This window comes from Colius striatus, chromosome 26 (genome assembly GCF_028858725.1).
Source record: "Colius striatus isolate bColStr4 chromosome 26, bColStr4.1.hap1, whole genome shotgun sequence".
Taxonomy (NCBI): Eukaryota; Metazoa; Chordata; class Aves; order Coliiformes; family Coliidae; genus Colius; species Colius striatus.
In genome coordinates this window covers 867,735-882,493 of record NC_084784.1, presented here as the reverse complement: position 1 = coordinate 882,493, position 14,759 = coordinate 867,735, and the positions used below count along the sequence as shown (strand labels likewise).

The 14,759-nt window shown below is 62.4% G+C and overlaps 2 protein-coding genes and 1 long non-coding RNA gene across 3 annotated transcripts; 1 reads left to right on the top strand and 2 right to left on the bottom strand.

Annotated features, from left to right (window-relative positions):
- LOC133627950 (uncharacterized) lies at positions 1–4,093 on the bottom strand. Its single transcript, XR_009820433.1, has 4 exons — positions 3,992–4,093; positions 2,867–3,352; positions 2,291–2,422; positions 1–51 (listed from the first exon to the last, which is right to left on the bottom strand). It is a non-coding gene; the product is annotated as an uncharacterized LOC133627950 (long non-coding RNA).
- Positions 4,094–7,035: 2,942 nt separating this feature from the next.
- On the top strand, positions 7,036–12,629 carry CSAD (cysteine sulfinic acid decarboxylase). The gene is made up of 14 exons (XM_062015471.1): positions 7,036–7,221; positions 7,301–7,427; positions 8,175–8,265; positions 8,392–8,498; positions 9,373–9,488; positions 9,569–9,648; positions 9,725–9,779; positions 9,865–9,981; positions 10,068–10,132; positions 10,237–10,318; positions 10,401–10,600; positions 10,688–10,739; positions 10,913–11,002; positions 12,353–12,629. Exons 1-14 carry the CDS (start codon positions 7,096–7,098, stop codon positions 12,524–12,526), a joined length of 1,482 nt encoding a protein of 493 aa, XP_061871455.1. The 5' UTR covers positions 7,036–7,095; the 3' UTR covers positions 12,527–12,629.
- Positions 12,622–14,693, bottom strand: LOC133627927 (ankyrin-3-like). The gene is made up of 2 exons (XM_062015472.1): positions 14,587–14,693; positions 12,622–13,357 (listed from the first exon to the last, which is right to left on the bottom strand). The coding sequence occupies exon 2, from the start codon at positions 13,350–13,352 to the stop codon at positions 12,711–12,713; it is 642 nt and encodes a 213-aa protein (XP_061871456.1). The 5' UTR covers positions 13,353–13,357; positions 14,587–14,693; the 3' UTR covers positions 12,622–12,710.
- Positions 14,694–14,759: the final 66 nt, after the last annotated feature.

Here is a 14,759-nt window from a genome sequence, read left to right as displayed (position 1 = left end):
CGCCTCCTCATCCTTGCGGCTGCGGGGCTTGTCGGGGTCCTGCCGGAGAGCCTCCAGGGGCACAGGGGGGTCAGGGCCAGGGGAGCAGGGAGGGGAGTGGAGGGGAGGGGGGTAAATGGGAGGGGGAAAGGGAAAGGGGAGGAGGGAAAAGGTGAGTTAAAGGAGGAAAAGGTCAGATTAGGGGGAAAAATGGAAATAAAGGCGGAAAAGGTCGAGTTGGAGCAAAGGTAAAAGAGGAAACGTCCAAGGGAAGGGGAAAAAGTGCAAAGGGGGAAAAAGGGAAGGGAAAGGAGGGTAAAGGAAACAAAGAGTTAAGTGAAAAGAGAGGAAAATGGGATTGGAAAAGGAAAAAGTCAAAGGATAGAAGGAGAAAAAGTCAAAGGAGGAAAGAGTGGGATAAAAAGAGGAAAAGTCAAAGTAAAGGAGGAAAAAGTCAAATCAAAGGAGGAAAAGTCAAATAAAGGGGAAAACAGTCAAGTGAAAGGAGTGAAAAACAAATCAAAGGAGAAGAAAACCAAAGTGAAAGAGGAAAAAGTTAAATCAGGGGATAAAAATGCCAAATTAAAGGAGGAAAAAGTTCAAGCAAAGAAGAAAAAGTCAAAAGGAAGAAAAAGAAAAGTGAAAGGTGGATAAAGGTAAGAAGAGTCAAATGAAAAGAGAAGAAAATGGAGTTGGAAAAGGAAAAAGTCAAACCAAAGGAGAAGGAAAATCAAAGTAAAGGAGGAAAAGGGTGAGTTACAGGAGGAAAGGGTCAGATCAGAGGAAAAAGTGGAAATAAAGGAGGAAAAGGTTGAGTTGGAGAAGAAAAGGGAAAAAGAGGACAAAGCCCAAGGAAGGGGAAAAAAGCCCAAAGAGGGGAAAATTGAATTTAAGGAGAAAAAGTGAAATCAAAGGAGAAAAACTCAAATTAAAGGAGGAAAAAGAGGAATCAAAGGAGAAAAAAATCAAAGGTGGAGAAAATGAAAAGAAGAAAAGTCACATTAGAGGAGATAAAAGTCAAAGTAATGCAGGAAAAAGTCAAAGTGAAGGAAGAAAAAAGCAAATGAGAGGAGGAAATTAAAGGAGAAAAAGTCAAAATGAGGAAAAAGTCAAGTTAAAGGCAGAAAAAAGTTGAATCAAAAGAGGAAACGACAAAGGAGGAGAAAATCAAAATAAAGGAGGAAAAAGGTGAGTTAAAGGAGAAAAAGATCAACTCAGAGAAAAAAAAACAAAGGAGGAAAAGTCCAAGTAAAGGAGGAAAAAGTGAAATGAATGGAGGAAGAAATGAGAGGAGGGGAAAGGGAAGTGAAAGAGGCATAAAGAAAAACTGAAGTCAAATGAAAGAAGAGGGAAATGGAGAAAACAAGAAAAAGTTGAATGAAAAGAGGAAAAGGTCAAATTGATGAGGGAAAAAGTTGAATCAAAGAAAAAAGGAGTCAAAGAAGGAAAAAAACAAACCAAAGGAGGAAAATCCAAATCAAATGAGCAAAAGAGAAATTAATGAGGGAAAAAGTCAAATCCAAGGAGGAAAAAGTGGAGTCAGAGGAGAAAAAAGTTGAATAGAAGGAGAAAAAGTGAAATTAAAGGAGGAAAAACTCAAAGCAAAGGAGGAAGAAGTCAAATGAAGGGAGGAAACGTCAACATAAGATGGGAAGGAGTGAAATCAAAGGAGAAGTCAAAGTAAAGCAGAAAAAAGTGGAATCAGAGGAGAGAAAAGTTGAATGAAAGGAGGAAAAATCAAACGAGGAAAATTCAAATCAAGGGAGGAAAAGTCAAAAGAAGAGAAAGTCAAAGGAGGAAAAGGTGGAATTGAAGGAGGAAAAATTCCAATCAAAGGAGGAAACAGTGGAGTCAGAAGAAGAAAAAGTGAAATTAAAGGAGAAAAAAGTAAAATCAAAGGAGGAAAAAGTCAAATGAAAGGAGGAAAAGTGTCAAAGGAGGAAACAGTTGAATGGAAACAGTGAGACAACTGAAGGACAAAGTCAAAGGAGGAGAAAGTGGAGTTAAAGGAAGAAAAAAGTCAAAAGAGGAAAAATGATCAAAGGAGGAAGAGTTCAATTAAAGGAAGAAAAGTCAAAGGAGGGAAATCAAATCACAAGAAGAAAAAGTTGAATCAAAGGAGGAAAGGGTGGAGTGAGACGAAGGAAAAGTCACATTGAAGAAGGAAGAACTGAATTGGAAAAGTGGAATCGAGGGAGGAAAAAGCTCAAAAGCAGTGGAATTGAAAGAGGAGAGAGTGGGCTGGGAGAAGAGGCGAGTCCCGAGGAGGAGCGGCGGCAGGGGAGGGCGCGGGGGCGCGGCGCGGCCGTACCAGCGCGTCGGGGCTGCCGCCCCGCTCCCGGCCCTCGCCCGCCTTGGAGCCCGCCTTGGGCATCATCTTCTTGCTGGCCACGGTGGGCACGAGGCAGACGCCGGACAGGCCCTCGCAGGCCAGGAGGCTCGCCTGGGGAGAGGGAGAGGTGCCCGAGCTGCAGGGCCCCGCGGCCCCGGGCCGGCCCCCCGCGCAGCCCCCACCCCGCGGGGAACGGGCGGCACCCGGGGGGGGGCCGAGGCCGGGCCGGAGCCGGCGGCAAGGGGGGAGGGGGCTTGGGGTGGTCCCTGTGGCAGCTCCAGCGCGGGCCCGGGTCGGTGAGGGGGGTGTGGAAGGAGGCGGAGCTGAGGGGAAGCAGGGGGGAGGTGGGGGGGCGGGGGGGGTCACGCCGTGCCCGGTGCTCCCCCGGTGGGGAAGGGGCTGCCGGGCCCAGCGCTGCCCCCTCCTCCTCCTCCTCCTCCTCCTCCCTTCCCCCCCCACCCCGCACCCCCCCACTCCCCGCGGGCTGTTCTCGGCTTCGCGCCCCGAGGGGGGGTGGGGGGGGGCCGGGTGGGTAACGGTGGGGGGGCTCATTACCTGAGCCATCTTGTGTGTGTCTGTCTGTCTGTCTGTCCTCGACAAACGACTGAGCCAATTGCTGAGCCTGACTCCGGGCCCGGGGCGGGGGTTGTGGCTTACGCCTGGGAAGGTGGTGGGTGGTGGTGGCTCAGAGAATCATGGTTTTGGTTTATGGTTTTGCCGGGCTCGTCCAGTACCCGCCACTTTGCCGACATCTTTGCCCCCGGTGCCGGTTGCGCTGAGGCGAGTCCTCCTCGGCCCCGGGGCGGGAGGTTGTTGTGTGTGCTTGGGGCGGGGGGGAGATGGCGAGGGTCGAGAGGGAGGGGAGGAGCGGGCAGGGTCAGGCAGAGGGTGGGGGAGCCGGCCCGAGGCGGCTCAAGGAGGGGACATGCTCCCCCCCCTCGGCCCCCGCCGCCGCCGCCGCCGCCGCCGCGTCACCGTGTCCCCACCCGGGCCGGAGCCGCTCGCCGCGGGGCCGGAGCCGCTGCCGCCGCCGCTCTGCGCCTGCGGAAGGGATCGGGGGGGGGGTCAAAGGGAGGGGGGGCAGCCCCCCGCCCCCGGGGATGCTGCTGCTGCTGCTGCTGCGGGAGTCCCCGGCCCCGCCGAGCCCCAGACGGACACCCCGCGGGGACCGATGGCGGGTGGGGGGCCCGGGGGTGGGCAGGTGACGGGGCTGGGGGATGCCCGGGGGAGCGGCCGTGGCGGGGGGAGGGGGTCCCAGGACAGGGGGGGGCGCGGGGGTGGAGCTGGGGAGGGGCCTGGGACGGCCCCGGGGGCTGGGGGCAGGGCGCGAGGGGGGTGTCCCGGGGCGGGGCGAGGGGGGTGTCCCGGGGCGGGGAGACCCGGCGGCGTTCCGGAGGGAAGGGGGGGGGGGGGGAACCGGGGGGGTCGCGCCGAGGGTCGCGGTGGGGGGGGAGGGGGCAGGGCCGGCCCGTCCCGGCGCTTCCAACGTCGTCCGCGCCCGCCCGCCCGCCGCCCTCGCTGCGGTTCCCCCGTCCCCTCCTCACCCCCCCCCCGCACCCGGGACCGCCGGTGGGGGCGGGGGCCGAGCGGCGGCGCGGGGCAGCCCCCGCCGGGGCCTGGGTGCGGAACGGGCCGCCCCCCGCCGCGGCCCGTGTCCGGCGGGAGGGGGCGGGTCGGTACCTGCCGCGGCCCCTCCGCGCTCCGCTCCGCGCCGCCCGCCGCGACGACAACTTTGGGCCCCGCCGCGGCCCGGCGCCCCCCCCTTCCTCGGCCGCCGCCGCCGACCCGGAACCGGAAGCACCCGCCCATGGGGGGAGGGAAGGGAAGGGCAGGCGAGTCCGGCGGGGCGCGCGCATGCGCGGAGCTGCCGACGCGCACAGACCCCCCCCCCCCCACCGCTGGGGGGCGCCATCGCGGGCCGGGCTGTGCTGGGATCAACACCCCAGCACAGACACCCCAGCACAGACACCCCAACACACACACCCCAACACACACACACCCCCAACACACACACCCCCCAACAACACCCCAACACACACACCCCAACACACACACCCCCCAACAACACCCCAACACACACACCCCCCAACACACACACCCCCCAACACACACACCCCCCAACACACACACACACCCCAACAACACCCCAACACACACACCCCAACACACACACCCCCCCAACACACACACCCCCCAACAACACCCCAACACACACACACCCCAACAACACCCCAACATACACACACACCCCAACAACACCCCAACACACACACACCCAACACACCCCAACACACACACACCCCAACAACACCCCAACACACACACACCCAACACACCCCAACACACACACACCCCAACAACACCCCAACACACACCCCCCAACACACACACACCCCAACAACACCCCAACACACACACACAGACACCCCAACACACAGCAACACACAACACACAGACACCCCGATACAAAGCAACACAAAGAGACACCCCAACAACACCCCAACACACCCCCCACAACACACACACCCCCCAACACCCCAACACACACACACCCCAACAACACCCCAACACACACACCCCAACACACACACCCCCCAACAACACCCCAACACACACACACAGACACCCCAACACACAGCAACACACAACACACAGACACCCCGATACAAAGCAACACAAAGAGACACCCCAACAACACCCCAAGACACAGCAACACACAGACACCCCAACAACACCCCAGCACAGCAACACAACACACACACTGACACTGACACACACAGCAACAAACATACACTAGCATACACAGCAACAACACCCCCGCACACACACACAGAGCAACAGACACACACCACCATACACAGACACACAGAGCAACACAGCAGACACTAACAACACCCCAACATACACAGCAACAGACACCAACATACACCTACACCCCAGCACAGCAACAGACACCTCAACATGGCAGCAAACACCCCAACACCCCAACTACACTCCAACATACATACATCCCCCTACACACACTCTCACACACAACATGACACCAACACACACCGCAACACAGCAACAGACACCCCAAGACACCAACACACACATACATCCCAGCACAGCAACAGACACCAACATACACACATTCATCCCAAAAACACCCCCACATACACACCCCAACACACACACCCCCACTCCCCAACATACATACATCCCTGACATACTGACACACATCCCCCCAATGTCGGGCTCATGTCACAACACAAAACCACAGAATCACGGGGTGGTTTCAGCTGGCAGAGCCCTTCCAGCCCATGGAGTGCAGCCTCTGTCCCAGCCCCATCACCCACCAGCCCATTGCCCTCAGGGCAACACCCACCCAGCTCTGAAACCCCTCCAGGGACGGTGACTCCAGCAGCTCCCTGGGCAGCCCCTTCCAAGGCCTCACAACCCTGGCAGGCAACAAATTGCTCCTCACACCCAGCCTGAACCTCCCCTGCTGACACTTGAGGCCGTTTCCTCTGGTTCTGCTGCTTGTTCCCAAGGAGAACAGACCCACCCCCACCTGGCTCCAGCTGCCTTTCAGGTAGTTGCAGAGAGGGAGAAGGTCTCCCCTGAGCCTTCTTTTCTCCAGGCTCAACAGCCCCAGCTCCCTCAGCCCTTCCTCAGCTGAGACGTGCTCCAAATCCTCTCCCAGCTTGATACCCGCCTCTGGAGCCTCTCCAGCACCTCCATGTGCTTCTTGTAGCGAGGGGCCCAGAGCTGGGCACAGCATTGGAGGTGCAGCCTCAGCACAGCCCAGCACAGGGGGATGATCAGCTCCCTGCTCCTGCTGACAGCACTGTCCCTGATCCTGGCCAGGATGCCCTTGGCCTCCTGCCTACCTGGGCAAGCTGCTGGCTCCTGTTCACCCAACACTGCCAGGTCTCTCTGAGCCTGGCAGCTTCCCAGCCACTCCTCTCCAAGCCTGAAGCTGCTGCTGGGGGTTGTTGTGGCCCAAGGGCAGGACCCAGCACTTGGCCTTATTGAAACTCATGGCCCAGCCATCCAGCCTGTCTGGATCTCTCTGTAGAGCTTCCCTACGCTCAAGCAGATCAACACTTCCACACAGCCTGGTGTCATCTGCAAACTTACTGAGGGTAATGATCATCCAGATCATTAAATAAACATGTTAAACAGCAATGGACTCAGTCCTGTGCTGCTGCCCCCCCATCATTGCCTCCCACGGCAGTTTTACCCCCCCTCCTCCCTCCCCTCTCCCCCACAACCCTCTGGTGTGTCTCCATCCTGCTGTGACCCCCCTGGGCATTGGTCTCCATTTGCCCTGTTCCCAGTGTTGCCCCCACCCAGGGCAGTTCCTGGCCCTCCCCACAGCACCCAGGTTGTGGGGAGATGTGCAGGGGCTCCCCGTGTCCCTCAGTATCCCTGGTTGGGGATCCCCCCTGTCCTCATCCACTGGTGGCCCTGGCAGGGGGGTGCCAGCCCCACGTCCCCTTCTGCTGTCCCCCAAGCTGCCAAAGCCACCTCTCTTGCCCCATGGCTGGAGGTGAGATGAGGACTGGGACCCTGCCCCCAGGGAAGGGGACACACTCTGGGGACACCCCAAGCACAGGAACCGGCTCTTGGCACCCGTGGACTTTGTCCCCATCTCTCCACAGTGACGTGGCCCAGGAGGAGCCTCCAGCGAGGACACACTCCTCACGCTCCTGGCACACTCCTCACGCTCCTGACACACTCCTCACCCCGTGGGCAGGGGGTGGGGGTCTGTCCCAGAGCAGGGTGGAGGGTAAGGAGTGATGGCAGAGGCTGTGGGGCTGGAGCAGCCCGGCCTGGACAGGGCAGGCGGGGAGGAATTCCTGCAGGAAGCCATGAGGGTGCTGCTGGACGAGGCCGTCAGGAAGGCGACGGACGTGGCCGAGAAAGTGAGTGAGGCCGCAGCCCCCCCAGAGCCAAGGGGCTGGGGGAGCGTCCCGGGGGTCTGAGCCCGCAGCCTCTCGGCAGGTCTGTGAGTGGAAGGAGCCGCAGGAGCTGCGGGAGCTGCTGGACCTGGAGCTGCGGGACACCGGGGAGCCACCAGGGAGGCTGCTGGAGCGCTGCCAGGACGTCATCCACTACAGCGTCAAAACCAGTGAGCACCTGCACATGCCTGCCCCACGGCTCCCAGGGCTGCCCCATGGCTGCCCCACAGCTCCCAGGGCTGCACCATGGCTCCCAGGGCTGCCCCATGCCTGCCCCACAGCTCCCACGGCTGCCCCGCGGCTCCCAGGGCTGCCCCACGGCTACCCCACAGCTCCCACGGCTGCCCCACAGCTCCCAGGGCTGCCCCACGGCTGCCTCACAGCTCCCAGGGCTGCCCCATGGCTCCCAGGGCTGCCCCATGCCTGCCCCACAGCTCCCACGGCTGCCCCGCGGCTCCCACAGCTGCCTCACAGCTCCCAGTGCTGCCCCAGTGATGCCCTCCAGCAACCAGTTCAGCCCCATGGCTCCCCACTGCCCTTTGGGCTAATCCTGATCTGGTTCTGATTGGTCCCAGTTTAGCCCCAGTCAGGCCTGATTTAGTCTCAGCTGCTCCCAGTTTGGCCCTAGTTACCCCTGATTTGTCCCCATCTGCTCCCAGTTCAGCCCCAGCTGCTCCCAGCTCAGCTCCTTCTCAGCTCAGCTGGCCCGTTTGCCCAGCAGTGGGGCACGAGCCCTGCCCCCTCCCCCTGCCCCAGCCCCATCCAGCACGTCCCTGCTCACCTCTACGAGCGGTTCCACTCCCCTGGAAGCTGCCAGGAGCCAAGTGCCCTCGGTGATGGGGCCCTGGTGGGGTGACTGGGCTGGTGGCCACTTGTCCCCTCACCCTGGCACGGTGCCACTCCATCCATCCCCCCAGGCCACCCTCGCTTCTTCAACCAGCTCTTCTCGGGCCTGGACCACCATGCGCTGGCCGGTCGCCTCATCACCGAGACCCTCAACACCAGCCAGTAGGTCCCTGAGAACCACGGGTGGCCCTGAGCGGGTGCTGGGGTGGGAGGGGAGTTGGGGGACAGTGGCCTGGGCACCCCCAAGTGCTCTGTGTGTGTGTGTGTGTGTGTGTGTCCTGCTCACAGATACACGTACGAGATCGCGCCAGTGTTTGTGCTGATGGAGGAGGTGGTGCTGGCCAAGCTGCGGGCGCTGGTGGGATGGAGCACTGGGGATGGCATCTTCGCCCCAGGTACTCAGGAGCTGGTGGCTCAGCCCTAGCCCTGTCCTTATCTGGGACCTTGTCACTATCCCCAGGCAGGACAGGGATGTCCCAGGCAGCATGGGTGAAGTGGATGGAGAAGGGGCTGAAGGACAGAGCCCAGGGGGTGGGAAGCAACAGCACAGACTTGGGCTGAAGTTCCACAGGTATCAGTTCTGGGGCCAGTCTTGTTCAACATCTTCATCGAGGACCTGGATGAGGGGACAGAGGGACCCTCAGCAAGTTCCCTGCTGGCGCCAAACTGGGAGCACTGGCTGATTCCCCAGAGGCTGAGCTGCCAGTCAGTGAGAGCTGGACAGGCTGAGAGTTGGGCACAGAGGAACCTGGTGAGGGGCACCAAGGGCAAGGGCAGAGTCTCCAGCTGCAGAGAGACAGGGAAGTGCTGCAGAGAGGCCAGGGCAGGGCCAGCAAGATGCTGAGGGATGGAACATGTGTGTGAGGAGGAAAGGCTGCAGCCCTGGGGCTGTTCAGCCTGGGGAACAGAAGCCTGAGCTCAGGGGCCCTTCTCAATGCTGCTCAGTCCCTAAAGGAGGATGGATGGGGCCAGGCTTTGTGCTGGGTTGGCCAGTGGCAGGACAAGGAGTGATGGGCACAGGCTGGGACACAGCAAGTGCCCCTGGCCCAGGAGGAGCAAGTCCTTTGGTGCTGAGCTGAGGGAGCCCTGGCCCAGGCTGCCCAGGGAGGGTGTGGAGGCTCCTTCTCAGGAGGTTCCCAACCCCCCCTGGACACGTTCCTGTGCCCCCTGAGCCAGGGGAACCTGCTTGAGCAGGGGCTGGGGCTGGAGCTGCTCTGCAGGGCCCTTCCAGCCCCGCCATGCCATGCCTCTGGTTCTGTGCCCTTCCAGGAGGCTCCATGTCCAACATGTACGCCATGAACGTGGCTCGTTTCCACCGCTTCCCCCAGAGCCGGCAGGACGGTAACTGGGCTCTGCCTCGTCTCACCGCCTTCACGTCCCGGGAGGTGTGGAGCGGGGTCAGATGGGGTTTGGGATTAGCCCTCTCTCACCCCCCAGAGCTGACCCCCATCCCCTCCCCACCCAGAGCCACTACTCCATCCAGAAAGGAGCTGCCTTCCTGGGCATTGGCACTGCCAACGTCTGCCTGGTGGCCAGCGACACGAGGCGAGTGCGGAGCTGCCCCGGCCCGGCCCCGCTGCCGCCCCGGCCCCGCTGCCACCCCCCTCTCTTCATCCCTCAGGGGGAAGATGATCCCCGAGGAGCTGGAGAAGGAGATCCAGAGGGTGAAAGCTGAGGTGGGGGGCAGAGTGGGGTCTCCATAGTGCTGGGACGGGTGTGCCAGGGGCTGCCCCAGCCTCTGCCCTGCCCCTGTCCCCGCAGGGCTCGCAGCCGTTCTTCGTCTGTGCCACCTGCGGCACCACCGTCCTGGGCGCCTTCGACCCGCTGGGCAGCATCGCCGACATCTGCCAGCGCCACGGCCTCTGGCTGCACGTGGATGTGAGTAACTGGGGAGGGGGAGAGGGGGGCAGATGGACCCCTCAGAACCCCCTGCCCCGGCGCTGACCCCCCGCTCCCGGCTGCAGGCAGCGTGGGGCGGCAGCGCTCTGCTCTCCGCCAAGCACCGGCACCTCCTGGCCGGCATCGAGAGGTGAGTGACCCTCCTCCCGCAAACGGGCTCAGAGCTCCCCCCACAAAGTCCTTGGGGGTCCCCCTCTCCCACTCCAGGGTCTGTCTCCCCCCTCCCTCCCCCAGGGCCGACTCAGTGGCCTGGAACCCCCACAAGATGCTGACGGTGGGTTTGCAGTGTTCCGCCTTCCTGCTCCGCGACGCCTCCGTAAGGTCCCACCCCACAGCACCCCCTCCCCAGACCCAGCCAGGGCTGTTGTGTGAGGGGGGGTGACCACCCTCTCCCCCAGGGCCTCCTCCAGCGCTGCCATGGGGCTGGTGCCACGTACCTCTTCCAAGCTGACAAGTTTTATGACGTGGCCTACGACACGGGGGACAAGACCCCGCAGTGCGGCCGCCGTGTTGACTGCCTCAAGCTCTGGCTGCTCTGGAAAGCCATTGGCACCCAGGGGCTGGCACAGCGTGTCCAACGGGCCTTTGCCTGCACCCAGTGAGTGTGTGGGGCATGGGAGGGACATACACACGCTGCAGCCTCCTCCCTGTGCTCTCACACCTTCACATGCCCCTTCCTGCACAGGTACTTGGCTGAGGAGGTGAAGAGGAGAGAGGGTTTCCAGCTGGTGCTGGAGGTGAGGCTGATGGCCAAGCCACGGCTTGGGGAAGGGTTGTTACATCATAACACCCCACAGAACCACTGAGGTGGTCCCAAAATGCACTGTGGGGTGAAGCAATGGCCCTCCCTGGGGCTGGGGCTCAGCAAAGGGCCATGATCTCTTCCCTCCTCTTCCTCCTCCTCCCACAGCCCGAGTTCATCAACCTCTGCTTCTGGTTCGTGCCCCCTAGCCTGCGGGGCAGGGAGGGCTCCCCTGATTACTGGCCCAGGCTGGAGAAGGTGAGGAGCAGGATCCTCCTCTTCCTCCTCACCCCTCAAACCCCAATCCTACCCACAACTGCCCTCAGACCCCTCAAGTATCCCCACAAGCTGCTCCTCCACCCTCACAACTGCCCCCAGACCCCTCCAACACCCTCCAAGCTGCCCCTGAACCTCCAGAACTGCCCCCAGAGCCCTCAAACACCCCCCGAGCTGCCCCTGAACCTCCAGAACTGTCCCCAGAGCCCTCAAACACCCCCTGAGCTGCCCCTGAACCTCCAGAACTGCCCCAAGAGCCCTCAAACACCCTCCAAGCTGCCCCTGAACCTCCATAACTGCCCCCAGAGCCCTCAAACATCCCCCGAGCTGCCCCTGAACCTCCAGAACTGCCCCCAGAGCCCTCAAACACCCCCCGAGCTGCCCCTGAACCTCCAGAACTGTCCCCAGAGCCCTCAAACACCCCCTGAGCTGCCCCTGAACCTCCAGAACTGCCCCAAGAGCCCTCAAACACCCTCCAAGCTGCCCCTGAACCTCCATAACTGCCCCCAGAGCCCTCAAACATCCCCCGAGCTGCCCCTGAACCTCCAGAACTGCCCCCCAGACCCCTCAAACACCCCCTGAGCTGCCCCTGAACCTCCAGAACTGCCCCCAGAGCCCTCAAACACCCCCCGAGCTGCCCCTGAACCTCCAGAACTGCCCCCCAGACCCCTCAAACACCCTCCAAGCTGCCCCTGAACCTCCAGAACTGCCCCCAGACCCCTCAAACACCCCCTGAGCTGCCCCTGAACCTCCAGAACTGCCCCCAGAGCCCTCAAACACCCCCCGAGCTGCCCCTGAACCTCCAGAACTGCCCCCCAGACCCCTCAAACACCCTCCAAGCTGCCCCTGAACCTCCAGAACTGCCCCCCAGAGCCCTCAAACACCCTCCAAGCTGTCCCTGAACCTCCAGAACTGCCCCGAGAGCCCTCAAACACCCCCCGAGCTGCCCCTGAACCTCCAGAACTGCCCCCAGAGCCCTCAAACACCCCCCGAGCTGCCCCTGAACCTCCAGAACTGCCCCCCAGAGCCCTCAAACACCCTCCAAGCTGTCCCTGAACCTCCAGAACTGCCCCGAGAGCCCTCAAACACCCCCCGAGCTGCCCCTGAACCTCCAGAACTGCCCCCAGAGCCCTCAAACACCCCCCGAGCTGCCCCTGAACCTCCAGAACTGCCCCCCAGACCCCTCAAACACCCTCCAAGCTGCCCCTGAACCTCCAGAACTGCCCCCCAGACCCCTCAAACACCCTCCAAGCTGCCCCTGAACCTCCAGAACTGCCCCCAGACCCCCCTCCATGGTGACGATGTCTCCCCCCCAACCCCCCCCACGTGCAGGTGGCTCCTGCCATCAAGGAGAGGATGATGAGGAGGGGCTCCATGATGGTGGGCTACCAGCCCCACGGCACCAAGGTCAACTTCTTCCGGCAGATCGTCACCAGCCCTGCCGTCACCAAAGCAGACCTGGATTTCTTCCTGGATGAGATTGAGAGGCTGGGGCAGGATCTGTGAGGGACTGGGGGGTCTGAGGGAACCCCTCACCTGTCCAGCCCCAGGGAACGGGGGACACAGGCTGCTTTTGCTTTCAAGAAGAGCCAGGCGCTGGGTGGAATAAAAGCCGCTTTTACTGCTCCCCTTTGCTTCTCTATCACAAGCAGGCAGGGGGTGGGCAGGCCCAGGCAGCCCCCTCCCCAGTTCAGTTCCCCTGCAAGCTCCAGAGGAGGTCGAGCAGCTCGGGGCTGGGGTGGGCAGGGGCCAGGCAAGCACAGAGCCGCGGCGCCGTGGCTGCCTCCCTCTCCCTCCGCTGCCACTCCCGCAGCATCTCAAAGCTCTGCATGACCACGCTGTGGGGATTGTCCTCACGGATCTGCTCCAGCCGGCTCCTCCCCACCCCCAAGCAGCAGATTCCCACCTCCTGCCACTCCTTCCCGAGTCTTTGGGCGATCTGGATCAGATCCTTCTCTGTCAAACGCCGGGGAGGCTGCGGCGCTGGGGCAGAGGCGGCCGGTGCGGGAGGCACAGGCTGAGGGGTCCTGTCCCGGGGGGTCCCGGCCTCAGGGGCCCTCTCCCCCTGCCCAGGGGTCCCGGCCTCGGCACCGGGTAGTTGGTGGAGCAGGATGAGGTCGTGGCGGGGGATGTGGCGCAGCAGGTCGGCGGCCACATGCAGGGCCCGGCCCGGGAAGCGCTGCAGCAGGATGCGGCAGAGGTCGGGGCGCGTGGCGGGGCGCAGCTGGGCCGCGGGCACCTGCTCCTCCAGCAGGAACTTGAGGGTCTCGAACTGCTCCTCGCTCAGCGCCTGGTGCAGGGCCAGCAGCGTCTGTCGCTCCAAGGCAGACATGGCACCTGGGGGAGAGGTCTGTCAGCCCCCTGCCTCACAGCTTGCCGTGGGGCTTGGGGTCATCGGTGCCCTGGGGGTCTCCCTGGTATCTCCAGTGCCCACCCCATCCTGCCCTGGGACTGGGTCACCCTGGTACCCTGGGGGTCTCCCTGGCATCTACAGTGGGGCTTGGGGGTCCCCAGTGCCATGAGTCTTCCTGGCGTCCCTGGTGCGCCTTCATCCTGCCAGGGCACCAGGTCACCCCAGTGCCCTGGAGGTCTCCCTGGCATTCACCGTGCCCCCGCCATCCTGCCGTGGGGCTTGGGGGTCCCTGGTGCCCTGGGAGTCTCCCTGGCATTGCCGGTGCCCCATGACCTGCCATGAGGCTGAGTCACCCCAGTACCCCCCCCCCCCCACACGCTGTGGGTCTGAGGGACCCCAGTGCCACCCTATCCTGCCATGGGACTGGGTCACCCCATGTCCTGGAGGTCACCCTGTCATTCCTGGTGCCCCTTTCACCCTGCCGTGGGGCTTGGGGGTCCCTGGTGCCCTGGGATCTCCTTGGCATCTCCAGTGCCCACCCCATCCTGCCTTGGGACTGGGTCTCCCTGGGGGTCTCCCTGGCATCTCCACTATCCCCCCATCTGCTGTGGGGCTGGGGGACCCCAGCACCCCTTCATCCTGCCAAGGGACCAGGTCACCCCTGTGTGCTGGGGGTCAACCTGGCATTGCCGGTGCCCCCCCACCTGCCATGAGGCTGGGTCACCCCAGTGCCCTCCTGCCTGCTGTGGGGCTGGGGCTTTCCGATGCCCCCTATCCTGCCATGAGGCTGGGTCACCCCAGTGCCCTCCTGCCTGCTGTGGGGCTGGGGCTTTCTGATGCCCCCTATCCTGCCATGAGGCTGGGTCACCCCAGTGCCCTCCTGCCTGCTGTGGGGCTGGGGCTTTCTGATGCCCCCTGTCCTGCCATGGGACTGTGTCACCCCATGTCCTGGAGGTCACCCTGGCATTCCTGGTGCCCCTTCATCCTGCCGTGGGGTTTGGGGGTCCCCGGTGCCCTGGGGGTCTCCCTGGCATCCCCACCGCCCCCCCCCTGCTGTGGGGCTGGAGGTCCTCAGTGCGCCCCTATCCTGCCGGCTCATCGCACACCGCGGGGGTCTCCCTGGCACCCCCGTTGCCCTCCCCGCGCCGTGGGGACGAGGCTCGCCGGTGCTCGCCCAGCCCCGACCCGAGGCACGGTCCCCTCGCTGCCGCACCTCTCCGCGCTTCCCCGGGCGCGGATCCCTGTCGGGCGACGCCCCCGCTCCCGCCTCGGCCGCCGCCGTGTCCCGCGCCCCTCACCGCGCGTCGCTCCGCGGCGCTTCCCGCGCGGGACGGGGCGGGACGGGGCGTGGGCGGCGCGAGGAGCGGGGGGGGGTCTGGGGGCTGT

What these genes read in the sequence shown, in the direction of transcription:
- CSAD (XM_062015471.1), top strand. Translation starts at nt 7,096, where the DNA reads ATGGCAGAGGCTGTGGGGCTGGAGCAGCCCGGCCTGGACAGGGCAGGC. An exon ending in CGGGCCTTTGCCTGCACCCA is followed by an intron (nt 10,601 to 10,687) that starts GTGAGTGTGTGG and finishes CTTCCTGCACAG; the next exon opens with GTACTTGGCTGAGGAGGTGA. An exon ending in GTTTCCAGCTGGTGCTGGAG is followed by an intron (nt 10,740 to 10,912) that starts GTGAGGCTGATG and finishes CTCCTCCCACAG; the next exon opens with CCCGAGTTCATCAACCTCTG.
- LOC133627927 (XM_062015472.1), bottom strand. Translation starts at nt 13,352, where the DNA reads ATGTCTGCCTTGGAGCGACAGACGCTGCTGGCCCTGCACCAGGCGCTG.